General features: G+C 40.9%; 1 protein-coding gene across 2 annotated transcripts in view; it reads right to left on the reverse strand.

Annotated features, from left to right (window-relative positions):
* Window positions 1-7499: 7499 nt before the first annotated feature.
* PARVB (parvin beta) overlaps window positions 7500-16207 on the reverse strand; it is a 59855-nt gene continuing 51147 nt past the window's right edge. For both annotated transcript variants that reach the window (XM_086466224.1, XM_009948187.2), the window contains 3 exons: window positions 15635-15736; window positions 12187-12259; window positions 7500-7870 (listed from right to left, as the gene is read on the reverse strand). In XM_086466224.1, coding sequence (XP_086322350.1) covers window positions 7794-7870; window positions 12187-12259; window positions 15635-15736 — 252 coding nt within the window. In that variant the 3' untranslated portion in view covers window positions 7500-7793. The remainder of the gene's footprint in view (window positions 7871-12186; window positions 12260-15634; window positions 15737-16207) is intronic.

Genomic DNA, 16207 nt, shown 5'->3' on the forward strand with positions numbered 1-16207 from the left:
TCCTACTCAGTCAGAGTCTTAAAATTGCCATACTGAGTAAGACTAGCTTGCCTAGTATTCAGTCCCTTACAGCACCCAAAAGCAGAAGCTTAGGGTGAAAAAAACCATAAACAGTGAAGCAGATACTTCCCTAAACCACTCTAACAGCCTGCAGCTCAGCCTTCCTAAATCAAACCTGGGTCCTGGTAATTAGAACATCTCAACACATTTACTTCCCACGACCCTCGCATTCACCCCTTGACTGTGTGTATCTCCCACCATTGAGCAGTGAGGAGCTGAAGAGCGTGGCTTTACCTTGCAGGGAGCACCACCTCCTGTTGCGTGTCTGACCTGCCACCTTCCCCTGAAGCTCCCCACTACACACAGTGCAATGGAGACTTATCCACATTCTTCCCACCACTGTGTTCCTACTCCATGTTAATACTGTATTACTATCCTAGACCCTCAACAGTCAGCTCTTTTTGAAACTGAGGAAGCACGGCCTCCTACATCTTAGTCATCCTTCACAGGGAAACCACTCCATAGTACTTTTGATCATCCCAGTTGCCCTTTTCTGAACTCCTTCCAGTGCTATCACAGCCTTTTTGAAGCACTGGGAACCAGATCTGCACAGATTTAGGGAGGCGTGCTGCAACCTCTTGTTGTTCACTGCATCGCTCTTCAATCCTCTCCTCCTTATTCCTAACACTGTTTGCTTTTTTGATCACTGCTGAGTGCCAAGACGACACTTTAATGGAACTATCTATTATATCCCCAAGATCTTATTTCTAAATAGCAACTCTCCGCTTAGAGCCCATCACTTATCTGGAGAGCTAGTATTGTTTTTTCCCCCCGTGTGTTTCACTTCACATTTACCTACATTGATTTCCCACAGCCATTTCAGAGCCTGAGAACCGCATTTCCTTAGCATTTAATAGACACACTGCTTATTATTAATAATTAGCATTCGCGAGCAGTCCTTCATGTGGCAAGTTTCATTTCTGTGAGGCTTGATCCTAGACAGCAGCCTTTCAAAGAATAAAATACTGCAGAAACAACATAAAATGGAACATGACTGGGTTAGGACTCCTTCTTGGGGTTAGCTGTTTAATAATAAATAGGAAGGGATGGAAGATTTGGTTCTCGCACACAAGCTTCCATGTTTGCTGCAATCAGCCTCTGCAGCCCATCGTTCAAATTTTCTATTCAGAGCTGTGACTGACATGCTGTTTTTTCCAGCCTCCACCCTCCTGCACGTGTTATTTATCAGTACTTTGAGAAGAGATCATTGTAGGAGACAACTGCTTGAATACTGATTGTAGAGGCATTTCATGATGACATTTTTAAATACAACTGAGGTTTAATTATTGACTATTCAAATGGCATCATTTGAGCCTTCATTCTCTGTTACTGAGACAACATCAGAGATATCAGAGGCTTGTCTGTTTTAAAGTCAATGGGTGATTAATTTCTCCTCTGTCACCTGCTGAGGCAGCCAACAAGTGAATTTTTCTTAGGCCAAGACTATTGCACCATGTTGCAATGCCACAACTACTGATAAAACAACTAATTCTCTAAGTGGGTCAGATCAGCTCACTTTTCCTCCACAAGTCTTCACACAGTCTGGCTCCCAGATATCCCCGATATACGATATAAAGCATTAATGAGCTACCAGTGGTTGCTGGCACACAAACTAGCAGTAGAATATACACAAGGTACTTATTGATGTTACTAAATTGTTTCAACTGTTCTATTTCCTGTTTGAAAAAACAAAAGCCCTACTCCCCATGTGCTCAAACACATTTCCTAGGAAAGAGGTTTAAATAGATCCCACAAAGGAGGGAACAAAAAACAAGTGGGAATGTTAACAGTAGTATTTCTGCCTTCAGAAAACAAGAATTGAAAAACAAATAAGAAAAAAAGAGAATATGCATTGCATGCCCAGTTTAAAACTTAATTTCCTTGTTTAGTACCAGACCTTTCAAGCACCATTTTTGCTCATTAGCATCAGAAGAGATGTCATCTTAGCAATAACAATCCACGTGGACACAGAAAGTCTTACAGTTAAAAAACATAATAATTTTTTAAAAGCACCCAAAAAGAGTCCCTTTTCCCAAACTTACTATTCTTTCCTTCAGTAATTCTCCAGAAGTTCTTCCAAGATCTTCTCAGAGCAGGTGCGATGAAATTTATGGGGAGAGGGGACTGACCCCCAGGCTCGGAGCGTCCTGCGCCAAAGCTGCAGCCTCACATGCAGGGCAGCACAAAGCACGCAGAGCGGGCGAGAGGGAAGTTGTGCCGCACGGTACTGACTACTCTTAAAAACGAAACCACAGCCATATCCGGAACGTAATTGTCTATGTGCTTGGTCCCTGCTGGAGACTAAAATAAACAGAAATACAAATGCAGGAAACATGCAACCTCACAACTCCTGAAATACCAGAAAGTATTAGAAAGATATGATCATTCTTCCATAGTACTGTATGGCATGACTATTGCTAGTCTGCATCTGGGGTGACCCACAGTGCACTTTTTCTTTGCATGTAATAATAACAGTCAACAACAGACAAAACCATCACGTTACATTACATCTTTTTCTCATGGTCCTTTGGGCATTTTATAAAGCTGATCAGCACTACCCTACCTACCTGGTAGAAGAAGAAACCTAGGCAGAATGACATTAACTCAGTTGTCCTTAGAGAGTGAGAGCTAGTTAGCCACACCAGGGCCCAAAATTCCCATCTGAGACAAGTTATCTCCACTAGGCAGTGCTGCTGCTCTTCCTTCCCTTTTCCATCAGAAACCTCCCTACAGCAACAACTTTCCCTGGACATATCTTTCAGGTACCAGTTACATTAGTTAACTCCTCCATAAAGCAAAAGCAATTCTGCAGTCCTCCATGAAATCCCCGAATGAGACAGTACACAACCACACTAATTAAGCTGGTCTAGTTTAATGCTGTTAAGGGACTGACTGACTCCTGTGTTTAGCTCCATGCCATAAACAAGAATGGATAGTTCAGCATGAGCTAAATGGGATAAAGGAAAGTGGGTTGAAAACAGATTTCCAGCTGCCATGAATCCTTAGTAACTCAGAACGTAACCCAAAATCCTTAACCAAAGGGCAAACTTAACTGTATTTTCTAAGCAGATTACAAGCACAACAATACATCAAAATAGCAAAGACCCAGAGTACCTTCTTAACTATACGGAAGTCCATACCACAGCCTAGAAACAAAGTGAGCGAAAAATAAAAGGAAGGTATAGTTGGAGATGCTATTGGGAACTTCGGACAAATCCAGTTTCATATCAGCAGGCAGAGGGAGCAGGAAGAATTAAACGTTAGGAAATCCATCTGTAATTACTAGGTCTCTCCCTACTTCAACTGGCAACTCAAAGGATTTCTTTCCTGAAAGCATTGTTCACAATTCAGCACATCAGCGCTAAAAGAACAAGTCTGAAATGCATGTGACAGACAAGCATCTTCTTTCCTCCAAAAATTGACGTTGCCACCAGTGCATGAAGTACCCGGTCTTCTGAAGAACAGTACTAGTAAATTCCGCATCAGAGTTGCATTTGATTTCCTGCCCATCTCTCCCTGCCAGTCTTTCTGTACATTCCCAAAGCACACACCTTATGCACACAAACCCACACACACACACCTGGCCCTCACATAAAAATAGCCACTGAAGAACAATTCAAGGAATCAACAGCACTCCCACCAATAACAAGTTCTGATAATGCATTTTCCTGCTTCTCCACACGGCCTTGCTTTATTGGAGAGCCACTCTATGCTCTCTCCATACCAGAGCAAAGATATGCACACAGGCATTTTCAATGTCACTCGAGACTTACTTGGGCTTCTGGCTTCCCAAGTGTCGAAGAGGTCTTCTAATGGTATCAGAGAACATAATTCAGTTACTTTTCTCTTGTGAAAGGAAAAAAGTAAACAACTTGATGAGGTCCAGTAGGTAGCTAAGTAATATAAAAATAATTTTTAAAACAAGTGGCTGATGAAGCCTACAGAAGATCTCATCTGTGTTTGCCCACACAATCTCACCACCTGTACCAGGGCCAGAAACCCGAGATCAATGCTTTGCTAGGTCTGCATTGATCATCATATATCTAGGACCCTTGATGAAGACGGCTGAAGCTCACCTTTCAAAAGTTCTTCCCACAGACTTCCCCATTTAGCAAAAAAAAAAAAAAAAAAAAAAAGATGTAGAAAACCAACTGGGCATTATTTATTTATTTGAATAAATAGTACAACTGTCACAAACCATGCATAACACTCCTGCTGTGATTTTTAGCAAACATAGCATTGCATTGTAACTTGCTTACAGTACACAACTCTTGTCACAAAGCTGGATGTCTCCAGCATATGACAAGTCCAGAATTTTATCCGCAAGGCTGGTTTTCAGTAATTAGAAATACAGAGTAAACACTGTTAAAAACAGTAGAAAAGATTCTTAAAAAACCCATTAATACTGCAAGCACTGGGGTGTGGGGAAGAGGGGTAAGAAATCCTACAAGGTTTAAACTGATGTAAAAAAATCTGCCACTGTTGGCTTTTCATCTTGAAAAACAGGATGCAGCTCAGGAGTACCTGGGCTGCTTCTGTGGTAATACAGCTCACTGGTATGTCAAGCAGATGCACCTAAAAGGCAGGTTGTATGGACCAGAAAAGACAGATGTTCGTTAAGCACTTTTAAATGTGGAAGATTTAATGCTGTAGAGCATTCAGCATTCCAGGTGAAATCAACAGGATTCACATCTACCCCACTGGCGCCCACGGAACGTATCTAAAACTCCAGTAATACAAAGAGTTCATGAATAACATTTTTAACATTGACAGATCTTTTTGAGAGTAAAAGAAGTAAGTATCATACATACGTAACAGAAAGGCATGACAAAGGCAGGTGTTTAGAGAAGCTTTACCTACATTGCTCTTCCTGGAAACTGGACTGATTGGGATGAAGTTCCAGTTCAGTTAAATCCACTCTGCTCCCAATCTGGTTAACAATAAATACAGCGTCTACAGGAAGAGTGACCTGGCTACACAGCAAGGAGCCAAGGAATGAAACATGTATTTTCCCTGTGCAACATCTACCAACAGACTTAAAAATGTAACAAAACTGGGTATGACACCTGCCACCAACCTGTTCAGGGCACCAAGCCCGCAGTCTTGACTGACAGGGATAGTAATGTAAGGAATGCTAAGGGGAACCCATGCCTCAGGTTGTAGAGCAGGGGCTCAGCTTTCTCCAGAGTGACCAGAAACACATAACTGAACAAAACAGAGACTCTTTTTAAGATCTGGTGGTATGTTCACATCTGCTCACGCACAATGAAGATGCCAGTTTGTATAATCTCATCTCAGAAATAGCCATTCCCCCTCCCAAAGCCAAACTGCTCTTAACAATCTCCTCTTGTTATTTTCTGTTTGGTTTTGATATTAATATTGCTTACAATTTCAAAAAATAGATTTTCTGGAGGTCTTTCCCAGCAACTCAGAGAATATAAACAGCACTGGCACTTCCACATCACCCAAAGGGAGGTGCATGCAATCACAGCTCTCTAACAGACTTGTCTCCCACTGCATTAAACTGAAAGTTGGAGAGACCTTTCAGTTCAATTGCCTTGCAGCCTCATGATACCCCTATTTCACAGCATGAAAGTTAGACCAATTTTATTAACTTGCCAGGAGAGCTGACCCAGCAGGCCTTAGTGCCTCTGCAAGTCTCCTCTGTAATAATTGCCAGCATCATGGGAGAGTCTAGTGGCCCCATCTGAAATTCAAGTCCAGTTGTTCTAGGCTCTGCATAAACAGCGAGAGGTCAGCTCCCTCCTGAAGTACAGGCAAGCAATGACTCCCCACAGAACCTTATAGAGTAGATGAGATCTGAATTTTTCATGAAACGAAAGGGCAACTTCCTTCCATCTTTGTTTTGGAGGTGGGAGGGGAGATGACCCAAATAATTCAAATACTAGAACTCAGAACCCAAAACCAAGAAACAAAGAAGCAGAAGCCCATTTCTCTCCCTTTGAGATTAAAAAACGTTTAACGAGGGAAGGAGAAAATCCTAATTGTAAAATTATACCACTCAAATAGCATTTCCTCTTGAACTCAGACAGGTAAATAATGTTTGGTGTAAGAAATTCATTTTTAGTGGAAGAAGATGCCTACTTACAACACGACTCAAGTGAGCCCATGGAACAGAGCAATATTACCTGCTTCCTCTTTGGGGCACTGCCTAATGTTTCACACAAAATCATGGCTGCCCATAAAAAAAAAAAAAAAGTTGCTGCTGTGATACATAAAAGCAGTCAGATCTCTCCCCTACACACTCCAAGGAAAGAAGTCCTATTATATGCATATTCCACAAATAATTTACTCCAGAAATTACAGCCCCATTTCCTTCACACAGCTCTCCTCAAAAATCTACTCAGATGGCTCACGTTCCAGCACAGCCTCCTTGTACACACTGCCGTACCTAGCATATCACCAGCCAGGAACAGCTCTACAGATGAAACCTGTCAGGTACTATGAGGTAACTAGAGTCTACTGGATGAATCTAGCAATCCTTTTTTAAAACAGATTCCCACTAAAATCCGTAACTACTTAAAAGACTACAGGTCTAGGCCAGAGCCTAGCCGAGTATGTCCTGGGATGGCACAGAGCAATTCGACTAAAATAGTTTGAAGATCTACTCATCAGAATAACTAATCACTGAAGAGCTTCACATTTGAGTGCTAACCATTGGCTTGCACTATGTATACCACATGCCTTCCATAGCCCAGTGCAATCTGTACGTATAGGCAAGCTCTTATTTACAGAGGAATTCAGTTTTACTCTTTAGGAAACAAAATACATAAAACTTTGTTTATAAAAACCTGACTCCCAAATCCGTACAGCTGCCAATAACTCCAACAGGAATGAATCTGATCCTTTAACTCAGCTACATGAAACGAAGAATCAGCCTTTAAACTGCCAAGTTCATTATTCCCCATGTGCATTTCAGAAAGGATCGGGAGCAAAATGCATTAATCCAGCCTGTGCCTATTTGACCAGCTCCTGACTGATCTCATTGAAGCTCTGTGCTTAATGGATGACAGTGGCTCTAGCAACCAAATTTCACATAGAAAGGAGATGAAATAAAAGCCAGACATCAAAAGATTAGCTGGTCATCCCATTGCAAGACCTATTTTGTGTAAACACTGAATGGAAATAACACTGAGTAGCATGAGGTTAAACAAAAACTGAAGCTTCTGCCATTAGCTTCAGATAGTGCCTGTGATCGCCCTCAGTTCCACGCACCCAACAGAACACACAAAACCTTATTTGAAAGAAAAGGCTCAGCTTCTTAACAAATTCCAATGCTGATTTTCTATTCCTAACACTTAAGCCTGGAAAATCATCAAATGCCAATTGCAGCCAGGGAGCATGAAAAAGCAAGTCTATTGTAGAATCAAAGAGTCTCCAGTCATGAGGAAGGTCTCATGTTTTCCCCGCTTACTAGTTAGTGGTGTATTTCCTTTATCAAAAGAACATTTGTTAATCATAAGAAACAACAGACCCAACAGCATCTTCTGGTAAAAGTGTGAAATATCTACACATTTTCAAGTGACCTAGAGAATACACATGCATTATTTTTAGTGGGATCGTCATACAAACAGCTACAAAGAGACCACATCAACTGTAGAAAGAATGCATGAAGTACAGCATAAGGCACAACGGGAGCGTGCAGAGCGTGTGTTTATTGTAGTTTCTGCCTAAGGAGGTTGGAAGGATGAAGACCCCAGCAGCTTCCAGGATCATTCAACGTTCTTGTACTTTGTGAACAGGTTGTACAGAACCCTGAGGGTAGACTTCAGATCCAAGTTGACAACATCTGTGGAAGAAAAGGAGAAATCCTTAATTTGCTTTTTGTTCTACTTCATTTGCCCTCAAAGGAACAGAAGTCCCTACATATCTGAGCCAGTGGGATCAGCAAGAAAAAACTCACTCCACAGAGTTCTGATCTCTTAAAGATTAAAAAGTCAAGTTTTTTAAATGTCCTTCAAAACACCTTCACAATAATACAGTCACAGCTAACTTCTTTGGGAAATGAAAGAAAGACAATCCCCTTCCTCATATAAAATTGGTTACAGGAAAGTCTACTTCTGTCTGAGACCTGGGATAAAGGCTTTGGGAAATACTATTGATGACTTCACTGGCCACAGAAGTGGCAAACAAGTAGTCACGGCAGGTATCTCATCATATGAGACACCAAATCCCACACATCCACAACTCTGCAATGATACAGGCCACAGATAAACAAAGCCTGAATTCTTCTAGCAGACTCAAAGCTTTCTATTACCTCATACACCTTCTTACCATGCTAGGCCAGGGAACAGGTCTGGAACAGTTCTCAACAAAAAGCTTTTTTGCTAGCACCTCCCAACCTATTACTATAATAAAATGCCAGGAAATACCACAGACATGTAATCCAGGGACTATGGGGGGAGGCATAGCACAGAGAAGGCTCAAGAGGTGGAAAGAAAGGTTGGATATAATATGCCAGAAAGGAGAAGCAGGAAGCAAAAAATACAGAGTAAACAATATACATGGAAGCCGAAGTAAGGAAGAACAGATAATTAATCATTCAAAGAACTAGGAAGACAGCAAACAGTTAACAGATGAAATACAATTAATGTGAGGTCCAGGGGAAACACCTACTACCTGTTTTGAAGAATCATTGCCAGGACCTCTCCGCCCTTCCCTCCCCCTCCCATACCGGGTAACACTCTAACCCCACACATTTCATCTGGTATTTTCAGTAATCTCTCAACTTTCTACCCTTTTTCCTATATTATTTTTCTTATTTCATTTATGATTGTGTATTTTGCATTTGCAAAAGAATCTTCTCCTGCCCCAAAGAAAGGAAAGATCCTAACTGCTGTGAAGTGATACACCCTGAAAAAAAGAGATGTCTTACTTGGAAAACTGAAATATGAAACACATTTCTAATTCCTGCAGGTATCATAGAAAGTTGCTTAATAACATAGCATTCTCCGTAAGGTAACAGCCAGAACCAGCACTGATTCCTCTGTACCAAGACCTAGTTCCCCCAGAGATGGATTTAAAACGCAAATTTAGCCATGGGAAACAAAACTTTGCAACAGCCATGCATTTCTGAAGCTGGGAAATAAAGCCAAATATCTGGAAAATAGACAACTACCAGCAGATTTGACCCACTGATGCTGGCAGTCACTTTTCTTTGCTAAACAATTAAACAAAATACTGCTGGCACTATGAAAATGCAAAAAAAAAAAAAAAAAAAAAAAACCACCTGGCCCAGACAGCTCTGTAGCAGTCTGAGATTTGTAGTGTGTATTTGACCCATTCCTCAAGGCCAAAAGGTTTTCTTTTCCCCATGCTACACATTTTCAGCTTCCCACTGAAAGCAGGATAGGTCTTTTCCCTGACCACCGTAACCTCCACCTCAGCTGACACGGCATGAAGCAGCGTGACCAAGTCTGGCAGAGTTCAGTTCCTGACTCTTGGCTGACATCAGTTCAGAGGCAGGAACTGCCTATGCTATAAACCAAGATCAAGATGCTAGTGAAGAGAAACAGAAATCTCGAGGGCAGAGCAGAATCATCGCTGGAAGTTAGAAGCACAGCTAGGAAACCAGGGCGCAACCCAAGGAGAGAGCAGCTACGAGTAAGAGGCAGTGAAGTGCCAGAGCAACAGCTAAGGGCACCAGAAAGAGGCCAAGCGGGAGCTGGAAGGGGGTCCAGACCTGCAGCACTGTGCTGGGCAGCTACAGTCCCATCTGCCCTCACAGAGGCATTTAAGGCTGACTCCTACTAATCTCCAACAGCAATGTGAGCTAGGTACTGGCTGCTGATCGTCCCTGGTGATTATCCTGAGGAATGAGAGGAATGGGAGGGCCCATCACTAAAAGAAGGAATGGACCCAGCTCTTTTATCTGGCAGTGTAATGACGTGTAGACTTAAGAGTCAGAAGAAACTATTGTGGTCAAATAATCTGATCTCATTTACAACAGTCCTTAGAGAACATTACCTTGGAAATCCTGTATTGATCTTAAGAACCAATCTGTGGCTGAATTAAAATTTAAGCTAAACATTGCATGTTTTTCCTTTTTTTCTTTTTAAATCTTCCAGTGGTGGAAATTCCACCTCCATCCCTTGATAATTCAGACCAATGGTTAATTATCTTCACTGTTGCAAAAGTTACACTGTAATTCTAGTTTGACATTTTCCTAACTTTCAGACCTTGTTATGCTTTTGTTTGCTGCATTAAAGAGTACGGTAAAGAGATGTGAGATGCATCACACTAACTAAACAAGACCTCTTTCTTGCAAGCATCGCAGAAAGCATGGGCTATAGAAATAAAACCTATGATGTTCTGTTCTGGACAACGTTTTACATGGAAGTCCTACGGCTAATTCAAGAGGCATTTACTACCCAATTCATGCTAAAGAACATGGATTCACCTAACAGGTTTTCCTGCCTATTTAGGAATGAACAATAGATCAGTATGGCATTAACAGAGTATACTATACATAACACTTTTTGCAGAGCATCAGAGTCTATGACAAAATGAAATCTTGTTCTAAGAAACACGTATTACATGACTCTACTGACTGTCAAGATCCTACAGAGGATTCAATGAAACTACAGTGACAAGCAAAGCCCAAGACGTTACTGTCCTCTCCACAGGAGCAGCTTTTCAACAGCAACAGTCAGTTTTATAGGCAATTCCAGCCACACAGACACCACACAAGCACACTCACTCCAACAGCGGTGAAGCTCTGCTGCCAGGAATTGGTACATACACAGAAGAGGAAGGAATACACACAAGAGACCATACATCCTGCAGCAGCAAAAAAATGAAAACAAATGTTCTATGAGCTAATTTGGCTCTCTAACTTCCATTCATAGTTAAATTTTCAATCAGTAAAACACTTAAACATATTCCACTGCTTACTGAATCTACACATCTTGTCCAGAGCGAACAAAAGATCTGCTATAGTGTTCTACCACTCATGATAGTGTAAGGATATAGATAGCCTCATGGGAAGGTAATCTCCTCTGTTAGATCAACCTATGAAAATCAAAAACAAAGGACAAGCTTTCAACAGAGAAGTCTTCTCCTAGGTTTTTAATATTTTCTCTCTCTCAAAACAGGCTTATCTAGCTTGCCTGGTCTCCTACTGCACTCTCTTTAACTCTTCCACTCAAAAACCTGTCATTCTTGATTGTGCATTCGTACTTCTCCAGTTTCCTCATCCCCCTCATATACCCACTGACTCAGCTCCAATACTCAGAACACTCCTTTACTTTCCCAAGTCAGTGTCTTGTTTCACCGAATTCTTCAGGAACACTTTTCATCCCCAAATTTAAAAGAACAGCACTGATAGGATACATACACATTTAATATTGCCTTTTGCCTTTTTTCCCCACTATAATCAGCTTCACTATTTGTTAATCTATTTACTGTCACCAGTTTGTCTCATTTTAAGTCAGAGTGAACATTTCTTGGGGGCTCCTCATTTTTCTTTGTTCTGCGGAAACCTCTAATGTATATGTAGTTTGTAACATCAGGATTAAAAATTGTTCATTTAGCAGTCATAAAGTTTTCATTCCTCTTTTTATCCCTAGTGCAAGCAACAATGCAGATCTCATCATTAATTAATTTCCTGGTTCAGTGTCTTAAAAAGAAACACCTAGTTTTTACACTTTTCAGTTCTGACTTCCAAGTCCACCTAAATCAAGAAGAGAGTTCACTACCAATTCTCCTAATAAAACCCAAAGTCTTTCAGTTATCTGTTACTGAAAACTGATCATGAGAGCCCAAACTAGAACTAGCTGTAAGAATTACGAGAATTAGGCCATGAAAAGCTTCCTGCTTTTATGGTTATTGAGAATACCAGCTGAATTTATAATAAAGCACTGAACAGCTCTTGAATCATTCACTAAAGCGAGACTTGTACACCTCAGTGAATCTATTCCAGACAAGAAACACAGGTAAGGATATACCCCAGACACAGACAACGAATCCTTTGGAAAATTGTCAAGGGGCACATTTACAGCTCCACTTTGTGGTACTACCGCTACTGTCTTTGAATGGAGTTGCACTTGAAATGCACCTGCAATTATGTCTTTATATACAATTTAAAGCCACACAGCATGTCCATACCTTCAGGGCGAGCTTTTGGTTTCTTCAACCCTCCATCTTGCATCAGCTCAAAAGCAAAGGAAACATTATGGACCTGAAAGACGTAAAGTGTTTAGAATTTCAAAGTTATACAGGCATTAAAAACCTTTAACCAAATTTTAAAAACACTTTATTCTCTCTATACATGACATACAGAATGATAGTTGTATTTAAATAAATATTAAACAATTACATGTTTAAGCATGGCAGGAAGTACGTACGAGAGACTAAGAAATGAAAGCTTGTATCACTACAGTGCAAATATTCCTTTGATACAAAGGAAGTAATTTAAGATTTCCAAATTTCAAGTGTAAAACTGTGACTGGGTACCACATGAACCAGGAAACCCCATTAAGCCCTGATCTCAGTCTCTATGGCAGAGGCCGGAGAGCTCCCAGCAACAACTACAACAGACCTGCATTTTGTTGAGTTCTCCCTGCCAGTACCCCTACCATTTCCAATTACAAGGCAAGAGACCACTCGCCATGCAGGCAACAAGGAATGCAGCAGAAGTGACATAACTGAACAGAGGTGAGAAAATAAGATACGAGTGTGTAAGAAAGAAGAATAAGGACACTAAATGGAATAATTTTCAAACAACATTAGTCTTCTCTGCATTATTATTATCTGCATATCAAGCAACATCAAAATCACATCACCAAGGAGCCAGGCTGCTTGATACATGACCTTGTGCTAATCCCTTAGTCTCTTGGTGCTTTGGCTTCCTCTACTTGAAAACAGAGATAAAAGTCAAATTAAGTTTCTCTAATGAAGCAAATGCTTCAAAAAACGCTTGGTGGTGTCAGTTCCTAGAAAGACTGTGCAGTGAACTTGCAAAACAAGCTAGGCACAACTGTACAGAAAGTGCTTTCTGAACAAGCCACCAAGGATCACAGATGAATATAAAATCAGAGGAAAGAAAATGGACCAAAAGCAACAATGCAAGAAAGTGGGTGTCTTCTTTTAATCTCTCCTTTGAGGAGCTAACATTATGGTTTAAAGACATCTGCAAAGCAGTTTTTTCATCCACGCTTACTGAAACTTAAGCAAGGTAATTTGGATTATGAATTCTGTGCATTTTTGTTACTGCAAATGACAGTTCTGGAGATACATAGCAAGGGAGAGAGATTTAATTAAAGCTACTCATCTTGAAAATCATGGAGTTAGGCATACAAAGCTTCCCTACAACAAGGAAGAAAGGCCCCTTTCACTGGCGCTTATTGCTCACGACTTTATTAATCAATTTTTACCTGCTACAGTTCCTCCTTATTCATTGTGACAAAACCAATCACTTTCAAGACGAAAATATTTTTTCCTTTCCCTAAACCACAGAGCTTACCTCTTCTTCTTTGATTTACAAATCCCCTTTCCTCAAGGCAGAGTTTCCACACAAAACCACAACATTACTTCAGGAATACTGCATAATCTATGAATTCAAACCGTTAACAACAAAATTGAACAGGTGCTGGTGGCAACTCAGCATCCTGTATTTCTATAAGGCTGAAAATTCAAGATACTAGGATAAAAAAGCAAGAGAAAGGTATAAAGGACAGCTTGTATAGATACGTAACAGATAGTCATTTTCCCACTGCTCTAGCAAGTTCTTGTGCAGTATACAACATTCAAAACGAACTAATCCCCATCCTATCCCCAAACTTAACACCTAAAGAAGCCCCTCTTACCACAGTCCAATTTCCTGCCTTTAGCGAGCCCCTTTAAGCTCCGAAATAGCAACCAGTCACCTCCTGAGGAAGTCAACAAACCCTATATAACCTATAGAACCAGCTCAGCATGTTAGCTGTCTGTAACGGCACTCATTTGGTGCAGCTCAATTTCCTCTTGCAATGCTGATATGATCCACCCAGGCAAAGCTGAGTTATTCTACCGACGGCAAGTCGAACCCCTCAGAGAGCAGGTACCTTTGCTGAGGGGTGCTTGGCAGCAACAATTTGCGCTGAAGCCATTGTGAAAACCCCTCCATTTTAAACAGCCCTCGCCTTACAAAGCATTCGATCTTCTAACTTTTGCCAACGTTTCCACTCCTGACCTAGCCATCTCCTGCTCCAGCTCAGCCAACACCATAATTGCTTCCTCTTCACCGCAGAATCTGGCAGAATAAAAAGCAGGGGGCAGATGCATTATTCCAGCACAACCAGGCTCAGAGTATTCTGATACCAGGCACCACATATACACAGATGTGCATGTTTGCTCAGGAAGAACTGCAGAAAAAGGCAAACTTTTTGATTATGACAATACAATACGTGTTAAGCACTGTTCTCATTGTTAACACTAGGAATGACATAGGACAATGGAACAAGTGTGGGACTAAGAGCAAGATACTTATTTCATCTCCTTCCATCTCTAATGCCCTGATTATGAGTAAGACAATCTAAGAATGCAAAGAATCCACTCTTCTTCCTCAAAGCTGGTTTTGTCTGAGACACTGTTAGGCAGTAAGTCATTCACTCCTCACCAAACAGAAAGAAATATCCAAAAAAGACAAGCTAGCACATCGTCTCAAAAGTTAAAGTCAGCAATGTTGGCAATGATCCTGCCAGGAACTGGACACAGAACCAGATGTCTGCACTCACAAACTGACTTCAGACAGGAAACTTTTTGCATGCTCCCTCCTTGGCAGGATCAAGGCATCCATCTTGGCTTTAGATCAGCTCCAAACCATGTTACCTGTGAGCACCCAACACATAGTTTCTAACCCTAGATCAACCAAAGATCATGGCCCAGGTACCACCTCTTCTATTACAGTATCTCATTTACATATCAAGTAATGATATCTATTCCCTTGGTTTGTAGGAACATTAAATAAACTACAGGAAAAGAACTAATGGGTATCAGGCAACTGATACCAATGAGATGAGGTGGCAGTTTTTAGGGATGACATTCTATGACCTTAGGAAGAAGCTCTATCTCCATGTCAATCCCAGTGTATAGGATGCAGCTAAAGCAAAGCTTTCCACCTCTCACCTTTTGTGTTTCTTGCCTATTTACATAGTACATATTAGACAAGGCCAGGCATCAGCTCTGCTGTCTAGCACAGTAAGGCATCCCTGTGCACGAAAACACTTCAGGCAGTACTAGAATTTAATAAACCACTTTGATTATGCAAAGTACTCTACAGTACAAAGCACCTATTACTGATTTTTTCGTTCTGGATATTCAGGAGCTTTATGTGTCGTTTGATACTAGTAACAGAATATCTTTCTTCCTTAACTACAGTGAATTTACCCATTCATTTCACAAGCAACTTTCAGTGGTATTAACTATCAAATGTCACAGCCAGTGCATCTTTGCTACAGCTCCTGAAGAGAATATACCAGGTTCTGATTTACTGGGCACAAAGAGAAAGGACACAATGACTGCAAAATACCATGTGGAAACAGCTAAAAGAATATAATCTGGAGTTTCCACTCACCTTTTGATCAAAATTTTCAGGTGTTAAGTAGAAGTTGTGAAGTGGAACAAAATAGTCTTCAAGGAGACCCATGAGCAAAACCAAGTAAACACCATCTGCAAACTAAACAGAAACACTGATGACGTTCCTAGGTGAAAGCATCTGTTTTCAAATAAGCATTCATAAGCAAGAACAAAGAATGCTTGGCCCAAATTATGTACTTTGATTTCTACCACTGCTGTTTTCTAGCATAGAAGCGTAAGGAGTCACAGACTGCTCCTTTCAGGCACGGCAAGGAACCGACAGCAAGCGTAACACACATTCAGGGCTTTGTTTCATCTGCTCCCTGGATTCACCTATACCGTTGCAATCACCACTGCAGCCAAGCAAGCTAAATCAGTCTTTTCTTAAGAGCCTGTTGATATAGCTGCTTTCTTGTCAGTTCTCTAAAAAAAAAGAAAAACGCAGGATACAAGGCTTTCTCCCTACATCTGGTAGCATTATTTCCCCTACTCTCATTTCCTCAGCAAAACAAGGAAGCCCATCAGCTATTGCTATAGCATTAACCCATGCAAGATCATGTGTCAACGACCA

The sequence above is a fragment of the Leptosomus discolor genome, chromosome 1, assembly GCF_034619465.1.
Source record: "Leptosomus discolor isolate bLepDis1 chromosome 1, bLepDis1.hap2, whole genome shotgun sequence".
NCBI lineage: Eukaryota > Metazoa > Chordata > Aves > Leptosomiformes > Leptosomidae > Leptosomus > Leptosomus discolor.